The following is a 25,860-nucleotide window of genomic DNA, read 5'->3' on the forward strand; positions in this document are numbered from 1 at the left end:
AAGCGCAGGCAGAGGCAGGTTCGCCAGGCAGTCCCAGCAGATATGGCACCCGGGTTCTCATCTCTGCCATTGATATCTGCCAGTAGTTTATTGTTTGTCTTCAATAAGCAGCTTGGAAACGTGTGGGGTTACTGCCTTTGTGACAATTTGGCGACGGAAAGAGGAAAAAAATCACCAATCAAAATGTACAGAGGAGCGATGAGAGGCTTAGAATCAAACACACAAATTTACAGTCAGGCTGATGCGCAGGTTTTCTGTACATGCACATATGAACACACAGACACACTCCCATGAGACTCATGATTTATACTCTGATGTCTTTTTTGAAGCTGAGATGTGAGTAAATTTTACCCCCTGGTGTTTCACTTGTTGCAGACATGCTAATGATTTGTTCTGAATTCAAGTTACATGCATTTCATAATTGCACAAAAATAACAGTACAAATGATGCACAGTGTATCTGAATATAAAGTATGTATTTTTTTTAAAATATATATATATATATATATATATATATATATATATATATATACCGAGATATTTTTATGGTTTCTGCCTGGTAAGAGAAAGTAGTGCTGTTTGTCTTAACCTGCTGGCTCTTGACTCATGTTTTGTTTCTGTGGATGGTGGCAGTGTCACTCTGGCTCAGCCATGCCACAGGACAGCGTGCTGCCAGAGCCTGAAGTAGAAAGAAAGAAAGGAAAAAGTGGGGGGGAGGATGAGTCTTTATGGCGGTGTGGAGGAGGACAATAATATTGTTAATCAGATGTGGCTGTGTCTGCTCCTCCACAGCAAACCCTGACATCTGCCCTCAGTGGTAAACACTGAGGGAGGCTTTTTGCAAACCTCCTGCCATAAACACACAGTCTACAAGACAGTCCATCCACATTACACACTGTGTCTGTCTGCACTGTGTATGCAGAGAGTGTAATGCATTTATTTAAATGGGCTTTGTAGTAGAGGTGTATTAGGAGGGCATAGTTTCTGAATTAGCAGTTTAAATTCCAATATGACAGTTTTTAAAATTAGCTTAATAATTAGAAATATGCTAAATTATTCCATCTTAATCCAGCTGTTTTTGATTCCCTCACCTCTTGAGCTACAACAGATTGCCCTCTGCCTGCTGTAATTAAGTTTTTGAATGTGAGACATGCATATTATTGTGTCCATTCAACCAAATTAACAGTTTATCATTGAAAAAACTACAATATTATGTGGGTGTTTTTTAATTAAACCTCAGATATCTGAAACGTTTCTTTCTAAAATCTTCTGCACACTGATATCCTTAATGAATATTTAGCATTAAAGATTGTTGCATATATTGATTAGGTATCCCCATAAATTATGTACATTTGATAGAGTTCATCAGCCTATTGTTCCTTTTCAACAGACCAGTCGATCACAAGTCTGAGGTTTCAGTAAAGGAGGGACTATTGAGTGTGATGTAAATTATACATATACATAATAACATAGTGTATTGTTTCCATGATATTTCAGCACTTGTAAAATGCTACCAGTAAATTCCTTGACCACTTGGCCCCGGAGTTGTTTTGTAGAAATTACATCTCACTTTTTTCCTCCCTTTTCCAGCCAGACTGTTTCCGAAAGATTTGCTAAAGGTCTGCCATTTTGCTGAGGTGCAATTCAGAAGCTTTCAGCAACAATCTGTAGTCAAGCATTTTAAATGAAAATTGATTTGTGATTTACATGGTCAGTGAGGGGAAAATGAACTTATGAAATGTTGTAAATGAAATATTAGACAAGGTGCAGTGGGAGAGAGCAGACAGAGATGGTAATCTTGTGGAACTGGAATTCCCGCCTGGCAGAACTGGGTGACATTTTACATTTATCTGTGTTCTGCATGAGTTGTAATGTTAATGGTAATTTTATGGGACTGAACTGGAATGAAAATGGTGTTATCACCAATTGCTTCAAATGTGGAATTGTGTAAAGTAGCACAGCTGCATCCTTTATTTCCTATTCCTAGGTTATGTGACTTATTGCATGATCTGTCCTCTAAGGTTGAATGTGTGTATTCAGCCTATTTTAATCAGTGTGTTTTACTCAGAGTGCCTTATATCGCATACCTGCACCACAGGATGAAATACAAAGACTGCTGTGTGTTGATATTAGTGAAAAATGACACATTTGTTTGTGGATGTGTATTTTCTTTTGTTCGTGTTTTCATATATCACATGGGCTTTAATTGATTGTTAAAGGAAAGTTATGTGGAATTTCTTGTCTGGAGGAGCATCCTGATATTAATGATCAACTTGAAGCAGAGTAAATATGTTGTATTTGTAAACACATGCTTAAAACAACTGTATATGCAGCATTATTTTGATTTATCCTCAATTTCAATAGAAGTTTATATAATCATAATATAAACTAACACATTATCACTATGGATCTCTCATGGACTTAATAATACAAGCAAATCAATTTAGCATTACACTCTAATCAATACTACTTACACTCAGCACAGATGTTCTAATTTTGATCAATACCTTGTGCAGTGAATGTTTCCTATTCCCACTCTGGCCGTGTACAACATGTATGGATTTTTATAGAGCTAGCTCTTCCGTGTTGAAAGAGAAAAGAACTAAAGAAGTGAGAAGAACAAACAAAGTGATCCTGCAGCTGCAGCAGCAGCAGAGAGGCTGTGGGAGTCTGGGAGCCAGCCTGGATCACACAGAGGTCATTTTTAAACACAGTTCTCCTGTTCCCTGTGTGTGAAACCAAAGAGTCCATGGTGACATTTGTCAGCAGATGGTATGGAACCAAACCCCTCACCAGCGGGGACGTCTTAGCCGCTGCTAAAAGCTATCTGTGGTTACTAATTGCTGACCAGGGCCTAATTACCTTAATTAATGGACGAGGTATCTGGGGGCCAGATTTGTGGGGGCTTTTATCAGTATCGGTGCAGCTTAAGAGGTCCCGCAGGAGGCCTGAGGAGTGTGTAGGTCCCGTGGGTGCTATTTCTGGACTAACTGCAGTCACATCATAGATGGATCCTGTGGCATCAGCACGGGATGACATGTTTGGAGAGAGCTATCTGATACTTACAGATCATGAGAAGACCTCACAAAGTATCTCACGCAGGAGAGGAAAAAAAGGGCTCTTTCTTTTTTGCACATATTTTCCTTTTCCTCTGCCGTACACACACAAGCCCGTTTCCTGCATTACACTGCCGTAATTCACAATGACAAAGTAGACTTAGCACCTTTTTCCACAGACCGTGGGGGGTTTTGTTCAGTGAGCTCTCACTGTGAAATTAGCCCTGGTACTTTCATTTTCCAGCTGCAGTGAAATGGTTAAAAGACACAGATCAGCCAGTATGAAAATAGAACTGATTCAACAAAATCTGCTGCTTCCCCTTGCTTGCTCCTCACCCATCCAGCAAAAAAAAAAAAAAAAACCCTCCCCCCACTATTCTCCCACTCCCCTATGCACACCCCCCCTTTTCTTCCCTCCACTATCCCATCCTCACCCCCTCCCCCAGCCCCGTCAGGCACCTTGTCCGCATCTGAAGAAGGCTTGTAAGTTTCGGGTGCATACATTTCTTTTGATGATATATTGTCCCGGTGCGGAATTTCATTTACTGCCGCTGCCCTTTGCTGAACCTGTTGCTAGTCAGTGAGCACGATAAGCGTATAAGTAGCATGCTACTTCATTCATCATACATCGTTCTGGGCTCTCAAATATCTCATATGCGATTCAGGAAGAAACTACTAAACCGGCACAAAGGATCCCACCAGGATCAGCTGAGGTTCCATTAAACGCTGTGTACAAAATAGAGCGCACTTGGTACTTGTTATCAAATACACATTTCCAGTGTTGCATCTACAAAACATTAGCCTTCATTTCATGGTGTACACATTGTTTATGTTGCGGGGGGGGGGGGGGACATATCTCAAGTGCAGTGCTCATGTAGTACATAATCCCATTCACATTGCATTGTGAATGCATGTATTTTGAAATCTGTTTTTTCCCTCAATCATGGTGGCTGCTCTGTGTTGTATTAAACAGCATTAATAATCACAAGAGGCTCAGTGTCACTCAGAAGTCTCCACATCACTAAGGCAGACAGTGTTGTGCTGCTGGGCATGTTGTGCTGTGTGAAAGTGCTTACACGCTCCCTCAGACAACCAAAGGGAATAATTAAAGACAGAAGATGGAGGCAGAAGAATGGAAAGCAAATCCCATTGTTTGGGGTTATTTCATCCCACTGAATTTCTTTTTCTCACTTTCTTTCGCTCTCTTTTCGCATTCCTCCCCAAATGCACTGTGGGTATGTGGCACACTATCAAAAGCATATGTAAGCGAAGCAGCATAGAACAAAAGCCCTATGATGTCCTCCTCATACCCACATTGCCTTTTGATTATTCTACAATCATTTTATATCTGTGTAAGTTGGAAAGGAAGGGAAGGCTTAATAACCTCATAATATACGATACTGTAGCTGCTCAGAAACCACAATGCAAGATGTTTTTTAGATGGTTTGAAAACAAGCTTGCTTATTCTTCATTTGTTCTTGTTTTCTCTAATGGCATAATTTCTTCAAACCCTCAATATCTGAGTTGTTACCAAAATAATCCACAATGAAATTCAAATTTAAGGTGAACTAGACTATTAGGGCAACTCCACTCCACTCCATTTCTAGAGCAGTAAATGTAGCCCCTCAATCTCTCTCAGCTTTTACTGTCAGTCAGAGAGCACTCAGTCATCTCCGTGCATCAGGCCCGCAATATTGATTTTTCCACCCACTGAAACAGCCGCATGAACATAAATTTTGCATGAGGCTTTTACTCGCGGCCTCCGCTTTGGTCTGACGACACATGATGGGACCATGAACACGCTGTAATAACCCAGTCAGTCCTGCCAAGCAGACAGACGCTTTTTCTTTTTTTTTTTTAAGAAGAGGAGGGCGTCCAACACCTTCTGGACTCTCAAGGACAAAAGCGAGGGACCCCTTACTGGGCACCACAGTATTACATACTAGGTAGCATTTGAAATAAGAGTGAAACTCCTCCGTCCAAAAGCAGAGGAAAATGTCCCAATGTGTACAAGAGATCTAGTCGGTTTGCTCATTCATTTGATTGAAAGTATTTTGAGCTGTTGTATGAAACAATATAGCTGAATATAGATTATGTAAATATTTAGATATTAAATATAGATACAGATCATTTCACAGATGAACAAACTGTTGAGCAGAGAGGCATCGCCTAGTTAATGAAATAAATTGTGTCAGTGTTAGAAGGAAGAAAAAGGCACAATGAAAACAGTTGTTACACATTCTCTTGAAAGGAATGAAATGCAGTGAGAGTGAACTAGATCTCACTCTGCTCGGGACCCCCTGGAACTCTCTCAAGGGCCCTCGGAGGTCCCTGGACCACACTTTGGAAATCAATAACCTAGCATAAGCAACAGCAAAAGGGCAACATTATCGAGTACACAGGGATTTTCTTGTATGTGTAACATTTCCATGGAGAGGATTTGATTCTTTGAAATGCTTCCCTCAGACTGAGAATTCTACAACACAGCTTGATATTGCCTTGCAACACAAAGTGAAAGCATTATCTCTGGATCCCTGCGAGTGATGTGGTTTAGTCTCTAAAATCCTGTGGCTCTGCGACTCTTCTCAAATCTTAACTCCATATACTACACACATATATATGTGTATGTGTGTGTATATATATATATATATATATATATATATATATATATATATATATATATATAATTTATTTTTCTGTGTAGTTGCTGAGTTCCTCCTGCAGCACACTGATATTGCCTGCTGTGGCTCTGAGTTATGTTTTTATTCAGTAGTTTACTCGTTCCTTTAACGTTTCATTTTCCCCATGTTTATTCTAGCCATTGCCAAGGCAGGAATCTTTTCTCCGTTCCTTTTAACGTGATTACCAATTGTATAGACTCACTGGTAAAAGGAAAAGTAACACAAATATGTGTTCATCAACCTTGTTTGTTTATCTTTAGAAGGAGAATCTTTATCTTTAGTAGATCAGATCAAATTTACTTTACAGAACTTTACTTCAATGGGTTTTAAAATCATATTAACAACTGAGGTGGAAAGTAAAAATACATTAAGTTTATGCAAATGCAAATTTTCCCGAGTATTTCTATTCCATGTTTCTTTATACTTCATTGTATCTCAGAGAGAATATTGTGTTTCTTACTGTATACTGTGATGTATACAGTAATAGCAAAGTTCTCACAGGGGACGTTTTAAGGCTTGAGTTAAAGATCTGAACGCTGGTGATGAACTAGTTAAATGACAAGTTGCTGAAGAAACTTTACTCATTGATCTGTTGTTTTTGTCATTTATGTTACGCCTCAAATTCTCGATAGATTTCTTTCTTCTCTTTGTTTTTCCATGTCTGCTGTGAGTTTCTGGACTACAGAATTAATCACAAAATACTATTAACATGATTGATCATTTTTGAAAGATGATCAGTGTTTTGTTACATGGATGAGTGTTATCAACGTGATACAGAGAGACCAGCGGTGATAGGAGTTAACAGTGAGCTAAAGAAATGAGTGCGGAAACAGTGATGTTATCCACTTCATCAGTGTGTGCGTGCTCCGATCTAATCCGCAGAGTAAAAATGACCTTCCTTTGACCAGCTTCATAATTACCAGATCTCATAGAGTCTAAATCTCCCTACCTCCAGTGGAGTAATTATCAGTGTGACTCACTGAAAAGGCAATTGAGACAGTGGTTTATGGACTCCCATAGTGGAACGTGAGGCAGAGCAGTAATGTGGAGCTTGTTTGTCCCCTCTCACCTCTCTTGTTAAAGAATGACAGCTGTGTTTAGACTAGAGCAGTTCCTAAAAATACAGGGTGGGTCACATTGGACAATTTGATTAACTCCTGACAGGCTCCTGTGCAATTTAGCTCTTAATTTACAGCACTCCTAAATTACACCAAAGACATTCAGTGCAACAGCAGTAAGGGGTGATTTTAGTAAAAGACAATTATGTATCTGAGCTGAGTAGAAGAGGTGACGCACATGTTTCACTTCTTAATATGAAAACTACTTAAAAAGTAACTTTAAGAAAAGCAAACAGTGCATCATTTACTGATCTGACACAAGGTTCTATAGGTTTTATTCATTCCTGTGAACTCCATACAATCTTTTCAAGGTTTGTCATCTTTTTTTCCTTTTTGATGTCCAAGAATTCTTAAATCCCTTCAACATGAACTGATCATCTCGTGCTTCTCCTGACCACACTTTACACTTTATGCTACACAGAGTGAAAGCTATACAGAGTGAAACAAAGTCCATTTGTGTCAATATGATTACTGTCAAGCTGAAGTCGCTCTCCAGGTTGGCCTTGGCCAGGCTCTTTCTAAGGACTTTCAAATGATGATGATATACGATGATTCGTATATACTTTCTACGTAGCCATAACGCCTCAATAGGTGTTTTTTCTTTGAACAGTTAGTATGACATGGAGCAGTGATGTAGTGTGGATCTTAGGTACATCTGCATCTTAAAGAATGGCCAAAGCACTCATTTTAGATGTTACACTTCTCATACTTTTAACATCAGAGTCCTGCATGTTCCTCAAAATCCACCTTTGCGTTGAGAATGAACGTTGCACTGACTCCACCTGTACACAAACAGCATGCACACATACAAACGACATATAAGATAACTCATAGGGAATAGTTGTAAACGGCGGTGTTGTGCATTGAGAGGAAAACAAGGGGTCGAGCTCGAATCAGCCCCAGAGAGAAAAGTGCTGTAATAGGGGGGTTGGCAGGGACTACTGAGATAGCGCTGGTAATGAGAGAGCAGGCTGCCCCCACCCGTCCCACCCCCACCCCCACCCCTCTCTCTCTCTCTCCTCAACCGCACAGGAAACAAAAATAGCATTTTGTCTGACGAATGAGCCAGCTTTGACCTAGCCTTTCGACCTCTGACAATCAGTCTCGCTTCGTCCTCCAGTACTTCAGAAGCCGGAGCCGGGACAGTCAAAGATAACAGTTGATTTCTACTGTGGCACTGAAGCAAAATAAAAAAAAAAAAAAAAAGCTCTGAAAGAGAGATGGCAAACAGTTCCTCAAAGCGTTGAGGTTGGAGGCCTCTCAGATTTCTCAGTGCTGGTGTTTCATACTCCCAAATGATTGTTGTTAAATGTTTAGATGGAGCACAAAATGCCACAGTTCAGCTTGTATCTCATCATTTAGCTGCATGACTTTCCTGCTATGATCTGGCTCATTCCTCATTATAAACATTAACATAGGCGAGTTGTGACAACAGTGAGAGTGGGACCCTTGCTCTCACAGCCCTCAGGCTTGATGACTAAGTGGGAGCGCAGCTTGCATCGCAGTCGGAGGACTGGTGAATATGAAACACAACAAAGAGACAGTGGGAGATATAATGAGCACTATAGGATCCCGGCACCCTTTTGCCCTCTCTCCATCATAAGTGAAGCTCCCGCTCTCATCCTCGGCCCTGTGTCTGCTGGAGGAAGGAGCACAAACAATTAGCTGAGACAAGCCGTTTGGATTATGTGCTCAACCAAAGCAATCAGACAGCTGTGGTTAAAAGAATGAGCTTCAAAATGCCAGTTGCCCAGTTAGAGGGGAAGGGAGGGTCAGTGGTCCTGACAGTCTTAACAAGATGACAGAATTTATAAAGCACTGCTGTTAAAGAATATAGTTACCTGCGGTGTAGCCCTTATAATAAGGCCACATGGGGCTTCTTCCATATTCCCTCTGTATTTGTTTTCTTTTGCCTCATATTCTTTTGTTGTGCCTCTTGTTCCTCAGCGTAATGGTTGGCGCTGGAGGAAATTCTCCAATCGTCTTTGATCTTCGCCTGGTTTCGATAATTTTTTGACAGAAATCTCATTTTACCCCCCTTTTGTTTTCTCCGTCTTTGTTCCCTTTTATTCCATCTTTAAATAGGGCTCAACATTTTGTCGTTGTGAAGTTGCAAAGGAAAAGAGCCGGTCCTGTCAGGGGCTCAGCGCTTGCTAGACAACTTGCCCCAACATTTCAAGAGAGAATTGGACTCTCGCCGTTTGCACAGATGATATATAATTCATGGTGGGGGTGTGAGAGAGGTGTCAATGTGTCAGGAGGTAGAAGAAATGTAAAAGTGTACTGTTTACTGGCCAAGAGACGCCGGCTTTCTTTTGCTGAGCTTCTGCAGAGTGAGGAAAGAGGACGATGATCTGATGTTCATCAAATGTTCATCTGTGCCTGTCCTGGAGTCGTAGTGACCACACTAATCAAAGACTTGTCTGCCCTGATGTTTTATTCATATTTTATGAGACAACCATACTTAAATTATTTAAGTGCATTGATTCTGTATATATACAAGCTTGTCTACGCCTGTGTTAACAATTGCTCGGCTGCGTTATCAATGGATGTTCACAAACACTCCGTGTTTGTTATTCAGTCCTTTGTGTTTTAAGTCACGATAGCAAACTGTGTATGTGACGCACTGTTTAAAATCTTTCTGATAATGCTGCAGATTTTACTTTTAATACAACAATTGATTTAAAAATTCATGTTTTTTATTGTCATATTGCACTGTAGTGTAATTTGCACATTTAAATGAACCAAACCGTTGTGATGGATTTTAGATACAGAAAACGACTTGTTTCATCTGTATAATTTACTCAGTTACATTTTAAACTTTTAGTCATTTAAAAATATAGTTGGATTTGTTCACAAATTTCAGCATTTGTTTTTTTCTGTACAACAATGATCATCAATCTAATGAACAGTCCCATAGTAAACTTATTGATTGATTTAGTTTCTGCACGTCCTCCATATATTTCTTGATCATTGTCAAAGAAATGTAATACTTTTAAATTAGTTTTGTATTATTTTCTTATTAATACTTGTTGTAACTTCGTCCAACTTTAAGGTAAATTTGTTCAATTCCATTACACAAATTTCTCTCTGTAGTACAGTGTGTGAAGTGCAGTCAAATATCACCGCACAGCTCAGTCTGTCCCCTCCAAGCCCACATTATCTTTTAATCCACAGAAAATCACGTTGGATCCTGTCATCGTCGTCTGATGTACTCTTACTGTTGATTTCTGTACCAAGATGTGTAATGTCACAGAGTCAAAGGAAACATCTATGTGTGGCTATGGAAGCCATGATGCATGTTTTTTTTTTTGTTTTTGTTTTATGGTTCATGTTTCTATCAAGTCTTTTGCATTTTGCATGACGGAGGAATAACTGTATATATAGGACTCATTTTTTTACCATATAGAATATTCTTCTCTGACTGACGAGGCTGACAAGCATTTTTCTCTGTGTGTGTAGAGGTTAAAAAAAAACTTTTATATCCATTATGTCTGTATGGAAACTCAGTTTGCCCTTTCTTCTATTTAGGCTGTGAAGGTCAGCCTAGATGGTGTTTTTAGTCCAATTCTCCACATATAGCATTACAGATGATACCCTTTGTAGACATTATTTGTTGTCTATGTTGTGTTATGGATTTTCTTATGACATTCAAACTTTGTGTGTGTGTGTGTGTGTGTGTGTGTGTGTGTGTGTGTGTGTGTGTGTGTGTGTGTGTGTGTGTGTGTGTGTGTGTGTGTGTGTGTGTGTGTGTGTGTGCGCGTGCGCGTGTGTGTGTGTGCGCGCGCGTGCGCGCACGCACTGATCCACCAAATTCTGTATTCGCATGTTTTTGAAAGAACTGTCATAGAAAATGACCATGACGTTGAGGTGCACCTGCAGTGATCACAGAACAATATTTGTTGGACCCTCTGGGTCCGTGGGTAGTATTTGCATGCAGGGCTGCAGGCTGTTCTGTGTCAGCCTGAGTGTTAACCATTTTCCTTTTAAACAGCATAAAAATTTATAAGCATTTAAATGTAGAAATGAGGTTCTAATGGCGTGCCATTATTGGATCCAATTAGTTAATGGGTTTATTTCTGAACTCTTGCAGTGAAGATGGATGTCTCTTTCCTATGAGATTTTCAGCCATTAAACCAAAGATTGTGACATTCTCCAAGTTACAATGAAGACTTTTGGCTCCAGAGAGAGCAATTATATCAGTCAGGCTTGATAGTTTTGTCCTCGAACCAGCAAAATTAAATTCACTGAGTCTGCCATGCAGGCTTAAAACCCTGGGGGACCCTGTTGTGGCTCCACCCAATTTACATCTGTCTCTCACTATTCATCCTATGCATCCCACACCTCCACGAGTACGTGTGTTTCTATCTGAGGTGTGAGTACATTCTTCAGATAACGATGGCTTCCTGTTTATTTGCTGAAAGACTTGTTGTCATGTTGTCAGTCCAAAGTCATTTGCGTTTGTTGCGCTCTATATTGAGAGTTCAGATGTCATGCAAAAACAAGACTCAAACAACTCGCTGTCCTTTCATCAACAGCTACCTCATCACTCAACTCCCAGCTCCAGCACCTGCAGCAGCTCCAACAGATGCAGCAGCACCACCAGCAGCAGCAACAGCAGCATCAGCAGCATCAGCAGCAACACCATCACCAACAGACCCACTCCCACACCCAGAACCAGCTGCCAACCCAGCATCACATGACCCCGCCCAACCAGCAGCAGACCTCTGTCCCGTCTCCAGGCTCTGCCTGCTCCTCCACCTCTGGACAGCCACAGCAGTCTCCACCACACCGACCCAACCAGTCACCGGCTCGCAGCCTTCCTTCTCCCGTCACCCCGCCCATGCCTTTGCCCGTAAGTCAACAAACGAAGATACATTTTGTGGAGTCATGCACCAATCCAAATTTCTCTCTCTGATGCAGATTCTGATCCTAAACTCATGGTATTGACCTCAAACTTTATTTTGTACACCTCACTGTATGCAGCTTGGGATCATTGTTTAAGGCAACGTGAAAGTGCAAAACAGTCGTTAATCTTATTTTTCTTTTCTTATACATTGCTAAAGTTTTGTTTTTACAATTTAAGTATAAAATGTGGACTGGTGACTTTTGACTGATACCTGACCTGTCCACCTGTATTTATGCTGATCATTGAAGCAACAGATTGCTTTTTGCATATTTATTTGTTAATTGTCTGCCATTGTACACATTTGTAAGGCTCTCAGAAATCTTCTCTTCATGTAATGTTTCATGGACACTGAATGAGCTACATTACAGGGAGCATAAGAAGGCCACAGTGTTAGTCTTGATGTTAAACTTACAATACAGTGCACAAATTAGATATATTATCCATATGTGAAAATGCGACGCTCCACTTAAAGAATTCAAGTGTGCATTGAATGGCGTCACTGATGATGGTGTGATTTCGGGCAGGTCAACCTCGAGAAATGATGTGCTTAAGCAGTTTACACAGTGCTTGATTTTCTGTCAGCACTTGATCTTTATCAAGTGGCTGTATTTGAATGGAGGCTGGCAGCTCTTCTGTCTATGTGGAGCTATTAGAATATGCATCTTGTCGCTGAAGCCTTGATGTACTCGAGCACATCAAACCTCACGACCAGGCAAGAAGCATGATTCACATCCTTCTCCTGCAGATTCAGTAGGGATTCTGGGGTTATCTATCCTTGGGCTTTCCAGCTGTAATCAGTCCCTTAATCTTTGCTGCTCTTCCTACTCAACCTGCTTTTTAGTCACTTTGTCTGTCCATCCATCTCTGCCCTTCTGTCCGTCTGGCTGTCACTGTGTGACGATAATAACCTATTTTATATCCCTGTGGTTTCATTTCTGGTGGAGACTGGCCAGGGTCGCCTTTCTGTCCCTGGTCACATTCATCAGCGTCAGACCCTTATTGGGTTGTGGTGCAACCTTCTTTATGGCCAGGATGAGTTGGGCTATTTGTTTCCCCCGTTGCAGCCCTCTCCGGCCCTGTCACGGCCTAGTGAGACTCAGCAGGAAAAACAGCCTCTGTATTTAATGGGCTCCAAAGACTAGCCGCTACATCGCACCATACACACCGTCCAGTCTGACTGTGGATTCAATAGCCACTGACCAACATACAGATTCACACATTAAGCTTGCAGTAGGCAGCGTTTGATACCCTTAAGTAACAGCTACACTATAGTCAGACTCTCACACTCATAAGTGATTTGCTATTAAACCTAAACTTTGTTACATTTCCAAGAACCTGTGAATGTCCTTCTCTGACACATAAAGACAGCAGGAGCAGGGTCATTTTAAGACTGAGACCCTTAGCTTTATATAGATTGTCTTGGTCTAAAAGAAGCAGCACGGCTGATTATGATGACTGAGGACAGACCTCCCTCGAGGGGGGCCGAAGGGGCCACATCAGGTATCATTAAGATATTGCCTCATCAAATAGGATTATGGAACGTGCGTGTGTGTGTGTGTGTTTGTTTGTGTGTGTGTGTGTGTGTGTGTGTGTGTGTGTGTTTGTTTGTGTGTGTGTGCGTGTGTGTGTGTGTGTGAGAGAATCAGAATGGCTGTAAAAGGTTTAGTTTCTCTGGGTCAGTGCTGGGGTTGTCAAAGAGTGTGTCACCCAGCGAGGGGCTCGCCCAAGGACAGGCCGTGGCCTCAGCACCCACTCAAGGCTGCAATAGGATTTAAACAGCAGCTCCTCCTCCCTCCGGTGCCTGGGTCAGTGATTGGATTTTCAGTCCCATAATCAATGAGCACCTCACTGGTTAATTCACAGAAGTTTTTAATTCAGGAAGACTCCCTGAGCAGAGAGTTTGTGGCAAACACATGTGAATTGTCACCGTTATCTGCTTTTGTATGTTTTAATTGAAGACACAGAAGGGCATTTCTGGTGTTTCCATGCTTTACCCAGAGGAGCTGGTCTGTGCAGTAAAGTCGAGTCATAATTACCATAATACAATCAGCATTACACAGATAACACCCCTATTTCCTGCTGTCATTATTCAGCCACGCAGAATCACCCAGCCATTCAACTATTTGCCAAAAAACAGTGCAGAGCTGCAGAGAGACAAACACTCATTATGTTCCAATTAATGTCCCATTGTAATTCTCTTCTCATGGGAGGTGTGCGATATTCTTTGTAAACTCATAGTGAGGAAATCCTCAGCATTCATTACATCCCTAGTGTTTTAGTGTTTGGTGTTTTTAATTTATGAGACAAAATTCATTGATTGGCTCATTAATATACCTATTAGCATACAAATCACACCAAACCAGACTGTGTCCCCTTGAGTCAATGGTCTAAACTCAGATTAGTGCAGCTAATTTGGTTAAATGGAGTAAGAATGTACCTTTCTACCCCGCCCACACCCACTCTGCTCCCCATTATGCAGAGTACAGTGAGATGCAGCCTGTAGCTGCCTGAAATAGCCACCACAGTGATGACAAATAGACGGAGGGAGATTATGAAATTTGCTTAAGTGTGTTAATGGGCTGATTGCGGGAGCCCGCTGGATTTTGCTGGAAGTTGATTGATTAGAGCTGCGGGTTTTCTCCACGCCCGGAGAGCTCAGGGATTTGACGGGGTAAAGGCGCTCGCCAAGTCTGTTACACCGGAATTGATCTTAATTAGATCTGAAAGACCTGCCACAGCAGAATGGTCGCGGCGATTAAAATGAAAAACAGGAGAAATTACTGATCAAATTAATCATAATGTCGGGCTACAGCTGTAGGTCTGGTGTAATTTGCCACTCCAGTGAGTTACATCAGCCCAGGCAGGGAGAGGAGAGGCAGTACATACTGATCCGTGGCAGCGGGAAGCTTAGGCCAGCCTATCAACTCTCTTATTCCAGTTCGTATGCCCACACCCTCCTGACCCCGCTGCGCCATCCAGCGGAGCCCCAACATCCCTCTCTCTCTGTGGCTCCGATCTAATTAGTTGCTTTTTTTTTATTGCCTTTTTTTTTTCTTCTCTATTATGTCTTCCTCCATCCAGGAGCTGCATCCTCTTCAACACTGCGCTGTCTCTCTGTCGCTCTTGTCAAGGCTGTCTTGTCACCAGCATGTTGTGTGTTCACTAATAGCCTCTGACCTTGGTCCAGTGTCTGGCTGGCTGGTTTTTCGGGCGGCCTGGCAGAGATGGAGGCGTTCTGTCTTCCTCCTCCGTCAGACTCCTGCCGTCTGTCCGTGTGTCTGTCTCTACTCCCCTTCGCAGTCGTCTCCTTGATCGCTGTCAGAGCCCCACACTGGGCCTGTCCACTCTCCATTCGCACACTCATAGGGGTAATTACAGCCTAGGGGCCTGCCTCCTATCCCTGTGCTCCACAATTTACCACCAAAGCGTCCACAGACATCTCTCTTCTTCCCCACTGCACCCCGACATCACAGGACCGCAGGGCCTCAGACCCACAAGTGCTGCAATTACCTGAGCCTCTCCTCTATCCTTTTCTCTCTCTCTCTCCCTTCTCTCTTCTCACTCTATCTTGCTCTCTCTCTCCTCATCCTCCCTGCTCCCCTCTCTACCCCTTGGCTCCCTCACTATTCCCTGGCAATCAGCCTTCATTAGAAGCCTCTGGTGAAAACCCATCGTCACCAAGGTCAGCGGCTGCCAACCACAACAGCCTTTCAGAGGCCTGCCTGTCTGCACTCTCCATCTCTTCTCACCTCCTTGCCACCCCCACGCCCCCACCCCCCCTCGTTCACTCCACCTTCCTCCTCAAGTCTCGGGCCCATCTCTGCTGCTTTTGTCTCCAGCTGAGGCCCCTTCAGACACTCATGTCACTGTTTTCCACTGCAGTGCACTTTTACTTATGTCAACCGCTGTTAAAATCACCACTGTCCAATTTGCTCCAAATGTCTCTTTTTTATGGGTGGTGGGTGTTTCTCTCATTATATTAACATGTGTATTAAATGAGCCTTGCACATCGATTAATTGATTTTCCAGATCAGCTCCACGTCTATTCAATTTAGCGAAACGGGCCGCCATCATTCTGCAGGGTATTAAATCAAAATTAAAATGACATGCTCAAATATGGACCCAATGGCTCATACTGCGGCTTGTCAATGAAACTGGCAACGCTTACAGCGAGGGAAGAGTCCATTATCTATAGAATGTCTCATAACTCAACAGTGGTGTCTGTTTGGAAAAAGACTGGAGGTTATTCATAAAGATTTAATTTTACAGATCTGTTTCAATAGATTTCTGACAGTAAACTTCCCAATGCATATTCTTTTTTATTTTTTCCTCCCATTTTTGAATTGATAGTTCAGTTTTCAATTTCAAAGCACATTTTCAGAATTCTTTAATTTAAAAATCAGAAGTAAAGTGGGGGGTTATACAGTAGTATAGTAGTAGTATAGTAGTAGTATAGTAGTAGTCGTGTATTTTTTAGATCCTACTTTGATCGTTTGTAGGAAAAATATTTAAATGTAATAAATTTGGATTTAATGTATCTCCACCAGAATTATATTCCTAGCAGTGTAGTGATGGTTTTAACAAGCATTCAGAGTGTCACGGTAAAAAAAAAAAAAAAAAAATCAAAAGGCCCTAAATATAATTAATTAGGTAAATGAATGAGGGCATGGGGTTGTGGGCTGGACGAGGCTCTAATGACCTCAGTATTTCTAAAAATCTTTGCTATGGCTTCAGGTAAAGCTGCAAATAATCTGAGTTTGCAGAAGCTCTGAGCACTGTCACATCTGACCATTATCCAGGCTAACACCTGTTTCTGAATTACAATTTTTTAATAAAACTTTTAAATGTGTATAAATGGTATGTGGTGCCAGACTGTGTTTAAATGGCTGTGCTGCTGCTGCTGCTGCTGCTGCTGCTGCTGGTTGTGTGGTTCAGAGCATGAACAGGCCCTCAGCTCTCCAGCAGCTCAGCCTAGCCTCTTATTAATGCACAGGAGATCCGGCTCTTAAGAAGGCAGAAAATTGCCTTACATAACAAGCGCTCCACAATTTAGAAATACAAATGTGCACTGTTGACTGAAGCAGAAAATAAGACTGTTGCCCATCAACAGCACCACATTTCATATGAATAATTATAAAGCATGGGAGCTAGATGAGGAAAACAACCTGACCATGACAGCTCTACTACTTTTATTTACTTCAATGAGGGATTAGGCAAGAAGAAAATCTACAGACTTAAGGACCAACGATGAATCCTGAATTTCTAAATAAGGAGAAAGTTAAATTTATCATATTTCAGGAGGATCATTTGGAAAACTGTGTCGGTACTTTGACTTTTAAAATTACACCTACATTGCGCTTTGCACTTACTTCCTGGCTTTTCCGGTTTTGTTTGGTTTTCAGACTTCACCAAGTTCATATTGCCTTCGCTTCTTGAGGTCTGCGATTCTTATAAACCTGGCCCCATTACTCTTGTGGTGGGCAGAGGGCTCCCAGCTCAGACACCCAGTAGAAAGGCACAGCTCCCTGATCAGCCCACATGCACACTGGGGGCAACACGCATTAGACACCCACAGGGGAGCCCTCAGATGGAGCACCAAGCTAGGGCTCACCTAACAGTGGATAAGGAATAGGGTTTCTTTAATTATGAGGCAGGGCTGTGACATTGAGTTCCCCCCTTCCTCCTCCAGCAGCCTCCCAGACACTGTCTAAGTGCTCCGCTCCGCTGAGGAGGCCAGTCCCCCCGCGGGGCGCGATTCCACTGCCTGTAATTTCTGATGCCCATTAGTGACCGCAAACAGAGCACCGGGCTCACACGAGGAATACAGCCGCACAGCGCTACCACGCTGTAAAAAGACCCTTTTAATGCAATGTTATTGCATTATGCCCTCCTCATAGACCAAGTCAAAAGTCCCATTTGTGGTCCCTGCAGAATATTATCAGAAATTCTTCTCCACTGTGTGTTTGGCTGTGGTTAGCTGAAGGTAGATTTGGTATATATTTTGTGATGTACAGTGGATGCGTGAATAGAAATTCCTCTAAACTCTGTTGCCCTGTTCTCTTATGAGGAGGATTTTTGCATTTTTGTATTTTTCCTGGCGGGTTATTTTATGCCCTTTTTCATTTGAAGTGGTAATGTGCAATTGATGGTTTTGTAAATAGACTCAACTAGAATGCAAGATCAGTGCATTTTCATAAGTCAACTCCTCAAGAGGGGAGCCTCGGAAGTCAAAACCCCAGTAATCAATACAAATATGGCTGTAAATGTCATCAATTCATCTTTTCAGTTATGCTGATTTAGCTTGTGCCAACGACTGTGTATATTTTGGAGAAAAAGAGAGACAGTGAAGCAGAGAGACATAGAGGGAGGGAGGGAGGGAGGGAGGGGGGCAGATTTATTGATCAGGGGTGACCACATCTTAGCCACAGAGCCCCTCTCTTGTGATTAATCTTTGGGCTTAGAGTTGGCCAATGACACATGACAGGACTCCCCCTCAAACTCCTCCATTTCTCTTCATTACTGGCCGTATTTTTGGACACCACAGTGGAGAGTAATCATTTACCTTTATTGTGTTTATAAAGCTGCGGCATGGATGACCCTTCCTATATTGAATTGAGGACATCAAAAGATCACTGGACATTGATTAGAAGGATATTAAAGTCATTCAAATGCTATATTTATATGTCAAACAACAGCAGAGTGAACAGAGATGCCATTTCCACCTAAACGAAAACAAATGGATTGTAGTTGGTGCAGTAGAAATAAAACTCTTCAAATCAAGTCATGTGTTTTATATGTATTGAATATTTCAGGGAATTGTTATCAAAAGGCTGGGGAGAGTCCACCGAAATAATAGTCTTCATAATTTCTCCATAGTCTGGTCTCCTGACTCTGAGCAGACTCTAATGATTTGATTTTTTCTCACACATTGTAGCCAGGTATCCACTTTAAAGTCACAGCCACAGCCGCAGCAGATTTACTGCAACACCGGTTTAACGCTGCTATGATTTCCTACCCAACACTAGTATGGTACAGAAATAACTGCACCAAATATGTCACATCATGAGCTGAAATGGTCAGCACTTTCCTGTAGATACTTAATCACCAAGTAGTTTCAAATTTAATACATCTGGAAACAGCTAAATATTATAGATCATTCCCCAGGAAGAGAAATAGTGCAAGAGGAATGTAGTATAACTTATATTTTTACTCGCAGTGTCCCCTAACCAGAGGAAATATACTGCTGCTGTGATTGATGACAAAGAACCCACTCTGAACCTCTGCGCTTCACAATTATCAACAAATGGGCTGGAGCAGATTTTATGTAATGATTAAAGCTGCTGTTAATTTCACATGAAGGTAATGAGTGGGGAGATTGACGGCCACTGTCCGACACTCCATCATCCCTTTATAGTTAGTTTAAACATTTTCACGACTCTTTTCCTCCTTCATTTGCATTTTGCCTCATTAGATATGGCCATTTCTGAGGCTGCCCGCAATATCCATTTCCTGGAGTTAATGCATTTTATTTGATCAGCCAAACCTCCCCAGTTAACTAGCTGTCATTCTGGCGTTTCATGTGACATCACTCCATTAGCACCCGCCATGCCGCCTCAGCCACCTCCACGTCCACACCCGCTGCCACCACTGTCCCTTCACTGCCTTAAGCAATTACAATGTCCAACTGTCACCGGATGCAGCGTTATTGTATTTTGCCGGGTGTTATCTGCCCCAGTTGTTCTATCCGTCTTTCACTTCCCAATATTTTTCTTCAAGAATGGCTCTTTTTTGGGGGTTTATTTTTCACAATGGCTGGAGCAGAGGCCCAATGGTGAGCAATAGCTGGCGCTCGGAGGGCTCAGAGTGCACGGCCGTGGTGCGAGGCCCTGCCAACCAAGGGAACAGAGGTGTTTTTTGAGGGCCTAATGGCATTTTGATGTTCATAAGCACAGCGGATGTGAGGGAGAAGAGACGGGGAGGTGGGGGAGAGGCCGTTTTGGGGGGAGCAGGAGGAGGAGGAGAGTCAGCAGAGGACTGTCAGCGGAACACTAGCGGAGTCCTGACAGACAGAGAACGTGTTTTTTCATGTCACAGCTGATTACATTCACTCCGGAGTGGGAAAAGAGCAGGGAGGAGATGTGGGGCCAGGATGAACGCGAGAAAACTTCCACGTTCATCAAGAGATAAAGGACATTTTTCCGGGCCAGAAACAATTGTGCTATTGACTGTTAATTTACCCTGTTTGGTCTACTTTGATGCCCTTCTTCCATCTGACTGATGGCGAGTAACGCACAAAGACTTTGCTACACGTCTGTCATATTTTCAAACATCAGCTTCTAGCGTACTTCCTTCTACATGTGATCAACCTGAGAGACTTTCTAGACATAAGTTTTACATATAGCTGTTTTCATTTTCAATTAAATACATTACTGACCACTAATTTGCTGAATCATTTTTGTGGTCTTATATTCTCTTTCATTGTTTCTGACACATAAGATAAATGTTTGATTCTGTTGTTGAATCATAGATGAGTAGAAAATAAGTTTTACACGCTGCTGAAGTCTGAGCGCAGACAAATCTGCCCGCCTCTGGTGTCTGCACCACTTTGTCCATTTATCTTTGCTCTTTTATGTCATGTGCACCCCCCCCCCCCACAAAAAAAAAAGCAATTAAGTTTAAAATGGCCACATGAAAAGAGCAAAACCAAGAATAAACTCCAGTTAGTTTGTGCCAGACAATTTTAGTTTCCAGGGGTCTCTCCACGGTTTGCGGGGACGCTATTTTTCCCTCTATTCCTGAGATTACACGGGTTGCTGCACCAGGTGACCCTTATGGTCAAACAGGCGACGGAGAGCCTGCTGGAGTTTAGATTCCCTCCCCTTCATAGCGTACGGAGAAAAGATTCATTTTTTAACAATTTGCAGGGTTTTTTTTCCTGTCAGAGACATTTATTTTGTGTTTGTTGATCCCTGTGTAACCCTGTATATTTGGCTATATTAAACTGTGATAGTGCAGAGAGTGATAGCAGTTGTGGTGACTAAAAGGTGACAAGATGATGTCACGGGATATAATGGAGGCTTCGGCAGTGCCAAAGTTTGCAGCTTCACAGCATGGGGATGTAATAACAAAATCTAAATTCTCAAACATTTCTTTAACACATACACTGACTTGTGTTGATTTTAGCATTTGTGCTATCCTGCCGTTTGTGTGGATGACCAAAGTGGTCTATGCTGCTGAAAATCCTCTTGATGCCCTTTTCATGGCGAATGAAAAGAAAGAAACACAATGGTTAACATGCAGGGTCTGCAAACTGGAAGATCACTGTTTATCTCCTCCAACACATGCAATCAGTACAAATGCTAGGCCAGGTCTGTCATTTTGTGCCTCCCGCCGAGGTGTTGAGAGGAGTCACCGTGGCGGAAAATCACCTGTTTAGGTGTTGAACACAGCCTCGCCTCTCCTTATTCCTGGCTCTCCATCCAACTGCTATCCATATTACCCAGTGCCAGGAGATGCAGCAATAAAGCTTGCTCTCTTTTCACCTAGATTTGCCAGAATAACATAGCACCTGAAAGGGCTATCATCGAATGAAACACAATGATAATATTTCAAATCAATCCGAAAGCTTTTCCACCAGCCTATCACTCACACAATGACACCAAGCGCAGCAGATTTTCAGGGAGACTCTGGGTGTGCTCCTCTGAGCAGAGCACATTATCTGTGTGTTGATCTGTAGTCTCTGTTTAACTGGCCATGTTGTCTTTTTTCTGTGTTCCCATTCACAATCACACCACCTATAATACTCTGTTTTCACCAACACAGTCACTATTTTATATTCACAGCCTCTCTCACCTAAACTAACACAGCAGCTGCTCTAGGTTTTATTTCTTCTTCTTCTCAGCTACCGCTTCTACTTCTACTCCGGTCATGAGTGAAAGGGATATTAACATCGGACTGTAAAGAATTACCAGTTCACTTGCTATGTGTTTTGCTTAGACGTGTGCTTCTTGGTATATGAGCTTGATAGCTATTTAACACAAAACTCATCTGATCTAAATCATTAAGAAAATGTATATTTGTGCGCTGTGTTGAGGTGGAGATGTTGCAGCTTTCTTGTCCTGCTGCTTTTCGGAAGTCAGAGATGAAATCGTCTTCTTTTGTCTCTTCCAACAAAATATAACTTTTGCTATTTTTCACCACAATAAAGGCAAATTTACCACTGATGTGTTTGTGATAATGATAATAATAAAAACTAATACCAAAAAATAATCAGTTGTACTTTTATCAAGCTGTTTAGAATATATCAGTTAAGGCTGGGTAAAATGGTTGAATCGATACAGATCACAATATGGCAACGGTTTTTACAAAGTCACATGTAAAATGACCGTAATGATTTTCAGAGAAATAAACTGTGTACAATGGTTATACATTACATGAAAACAAGCTCTTCTAGTTTGCCTGGAATCATTAGTTTAGACAGCAGAGATAACATGATATAGTCTAATAAAAGCGTCAGACTAATACATGAGTTAAAATTTCTGGCAAAGGACAGTTTGGTAAATTTTGGAGGATCAATCATGAACAAATATCACTCTAAATGACAGATTTCAGGATATATATTGTGTCATATGATAAATAAGTGCCTTTTCCACTGTTGATGATGGAATGAATTATCAGAGCATAAAAAACCCAAAACTGCTCAATACAGCGTTATTTTAAAATACATACAGGCTTCTAATCTAATGTTGACTTGACTGAGATTCTGCTATCCAGCTGTCAGAATCAGCCTCCTGCTTTTTCAACATCAGAGATGTTAAGATTTCCGAAGGACGACCACTGGACACATAAAAGACAATCTTGCGATTATCGAGGAAAAACTGGATGACTTTCAGACGAGGGGAGGCAATATCAATCACGGCCAATTTGAGGCCACCAACATGAAATATGATTTCATAAGACAAATGCAGTGTCATTCTTAATGTGCTTAACCTTTACTGTCAATGAAAAAGTATTGATTGCTCGGTGGCATTTTTTCATCATTTGATTTCAGAAAGTGTAATAATATATGGTGGTGGGGTAAGATAAAAGATGAATGGCAGCTGAATGATCTCAGACGAACAAAGCTGAATTCCCTGCAGAGTGCAGAAAGTGTCGAAAAGTTTATGCTTCAGTAGAAGGATTTTTGTTACAGCACATTGTATTTTACATAAACTTAATAGCTATATATGTAACCCATGCAGTCCTTTTATGTTATTTTAAGTCTTTTTTATAAACTCTACTTTTGATTTCAGCAGTCTTGTTTGAATATGTAGCCGACCAGTATTAGCAGCAGGGAGCAGACAGCCTGCTTCTAAGCAGTGTTTCTATTATTTCTCTATTCTGTTGAGTAATTGGGAGGTCTCCTATCTCTTCTTCGTCTTTGATCTACTTACTCAACCTAATAAGACTTTGCTCTGCTGCACTACAACCAAATCAGCAGTGCATTTTCAGCCCCCTAATAAGTGGTTAGCTTGATTTATATAGGTAATCTTGGCGATGTGGCGGGGCTCTACAGCCTCTCCCCGACGCAAGGAGCCTCTTTTCACAACCACGGGCCAGACCAGATGAGTCCATTACAGCAGGGCTAAAGATGGTCATTTAACCTTCAAAAGTAACAGTGTGCTACTGCATCATGACACAGGAGGAATTCTTAGTCGAAGCGTATTGAAGCGGTTGACGATACAGTGATGCATGGCCACACTGCCCAGCTCTATTGTGAGAGCGGGATGCTGTTGGGCCATTGCTGCGGGTGGAGAGACTCGGCTCGGCCCGTGGGGAGCCCCGGGGGCCAGAGGAAGCACTTAGAGTGGTAAAATGGCCACTTATTCACAGCCACCCTCCCGTTCTCACTGCTCCTCCCTACCCTCGAGCCTCCCACTGGGTTCAGGAGCACAGACCTCCGGGAACTGTATGATGGACTGCGTAGCCCGCTCACTGCAGTTAGCCTATCCTGGCCTTGGCGACAAAGAATCCAAGAGCGAAGGCCCCCACACCAAGCTTCGACTCCACTTTTTTAGAATTAGCATATTACTGGTAAACATCTGCGCTGGTGACATTAACCGATAGCAGTCTTGATGAATGATTTCTTCTCCCTCTCCAGCTGAATCCTCTGGCCAGCCAGGCGGCAGTAGCAGCAGCAGCAGCTATGGGATCAATCGCTGGTTCTCAGGTGTTTGGCAACACCCTGTCAAACCTGCAAGGAGCCACCGGGCAGCTGGTCACCAATGCACAAGGACAGGTGAGTCCTGTACGTTAGACGCTAAGATGCAAAAAAAAAAAAAAACTTAATGAATGATCAATTATGTATACAGCTATTTGAATACTCCAGAGAGAAAACAGTTGCATTGGTAAATGGTCTGTGAAATATGTTTCTGGACCATCTATCATGCAAGTATGTGCAGCTCCAAATAAAACTTGTATAGTATTTCTGATCTTTCTTCATAGATTTCTAGTGTTGTCTCTCTGTGTTGTCTTGAAGCAGTTTGCCTACAGTCTAGTAGCCACCCTACAATATATTAAGCTTTTTGGGAATAAACAAAGCCCCTCTTTCTCTTATCCGCATGCGCCTGTCGCAGTAAAATGCTGACCTTGTCATATTTACAGGGTGGCTGCAGAATTGTTCCATCAGTAGCCAGAGGCTTGAACGATGATGCTTGTCATTGTGGGGCCCTATCTAATGAATCATCTTATCGCAGGTGCACACAGCACATATTAAAGGAAAATTGTATGGACAATGTGCCCTTTCACGCCACTCTGTTATTTACCTTAACCCTTGTTCGTCTTTTAACACTTGCACAGTCTTCATAGCAGAAGGTTGACAAAAATATGGTGAAACCGAAACAGTAGTTGTTATTTGTTACCACTAAAGAATATGCAAAAAAAAAACCAGCTGATTTTGAATTCTATACTTGACATTTAACCTAACAGAGTTGTGTTTCAGTACCACCAGTGTGACCACGGTTCACTGTTTATTGTTAAGTGTTGTCTGTGTGTGAGAGCTTGATGCTAAACGTCGCAAATGAGACAGTATGGACTTCCCTGGCTCACACGGTGCCTGGAGCACTGGGGACAGATCACTGTGGATATGGACTTGATGGGATGCTCTGTGCTTTTGTAGTGTCTTGGCGGCTGACACTGCCTGACATAATCAGGTCACAGACACGGTCAAAGCCCTGGGCTACAGCCTTTGCTCCCCACCTCATTATTCCACAGCATTATTCAGACGGAGGGCTCTGAAACATGCGCTACCCTATCAGAAGGTCCCGCCTCCCCCTTCCCCTCAACACAGAGGAGATTATACAGGCTAATACATACCTCAAACAAGGCTGGAGGTCCAACAAACACGCTCTGAGAAGTTATGCGAGCCTGGAAAAACCACAAAACATGAGGCAGAGGAGCAGCTTTTATCAATTTTGGTTTATATTAATTGATAACTGCTTTTATCCATTCAGGGTTGTATTTACTTGGAACAATCTTTATCATCTCGGTGCTCTACTAAAACATCTTCCCTTGAAATTAAAACATGGTATACCGTCTTTGACCCCTTAATTTCCTCTACAACTCTGTTAGAAGACCTTTTTCATAAGCAAGAGCTCTGGGGACCTTGAAAAGTGCCAAGTTTGATGGACGTTTGGAGTTCAATATGTTTTTAAACCTTAATTATATTGGCCCAAGCCTTTTTATTCTCCAAGGAGAATCAATGAGGCTCTTTCATCCCCACCACCTCTGCAACAGTGATTAAGGCTGTGGATAAAAGCCAGAGTATTGTTAAGTTACTCTCATTCCTCATATTTTTTTTTCATTTATGAATCTGTGGCATTTTCATGAACATCTTCTATTCAGTACTAATTCTGACTTCTCCTGCAGCTTAATGTGTGAGTAAAAACTAAGGTGGAGGGGCGTCGTGTGGCGTAGTGGTCTAAGCAGGCGCCCCATGTGTAGAGGCTACAGTCCAGCTGCAGTTGGCCCCTGTTCAAGTCCCGCAACGGACAGCCTTTGCTGCGTGTCATTCCCCCTCCCTCTGCCTCCCAATTTCCTGTCTCTCTCTACTATCCTGTC

The 25,860-nt window shown here is 42.1% G+C and overlaps 1 protein-coding gene across 3 annotated transcripts in view; it reads left to right on the plus strand.

Moving 5' to 3' along the window:
- Positions 1 to 25,860, plus strand: part of pou6f2 (POU class 6 homeobox 2) — a 74,282-nt gene that overhangs the window by 29,987 nt on the left and 18,435 nt on the right. For all 3 annotated transcript variants that reach the window (XM_056363703.1, XM_056363704.1, XM_056363705.1), the window contains 2 exons: positions 11,393 to 11,709; positions 23,903 to 24,040. In XM_056363703.1, the coding sequence (XP_056219678.1) occupies positions 11,393 to 11,709; positions 23,903 to 24,040 (455 nt within the window). The remainder of the gene's footprint in view (positions 1 to 11,392; positions 11,710 to 23,902; positions 24,041 to 25,860) is intronic.

This window comes from Seriola aureovittata, chromosome 20 (assembly GCF_021018895.1).
Source record: "Seriola aureovittata isolate HTS-2021-v1 ecotype China chromosome 20, ASM2101889v1, whole genome shotgun sequence".
Lineage (NCBI taxonomy): Eukaryota > Metazoa > Chordata > Actinopteri > Carangiformes > Carangidae > Seriola > Seriola aureovittata.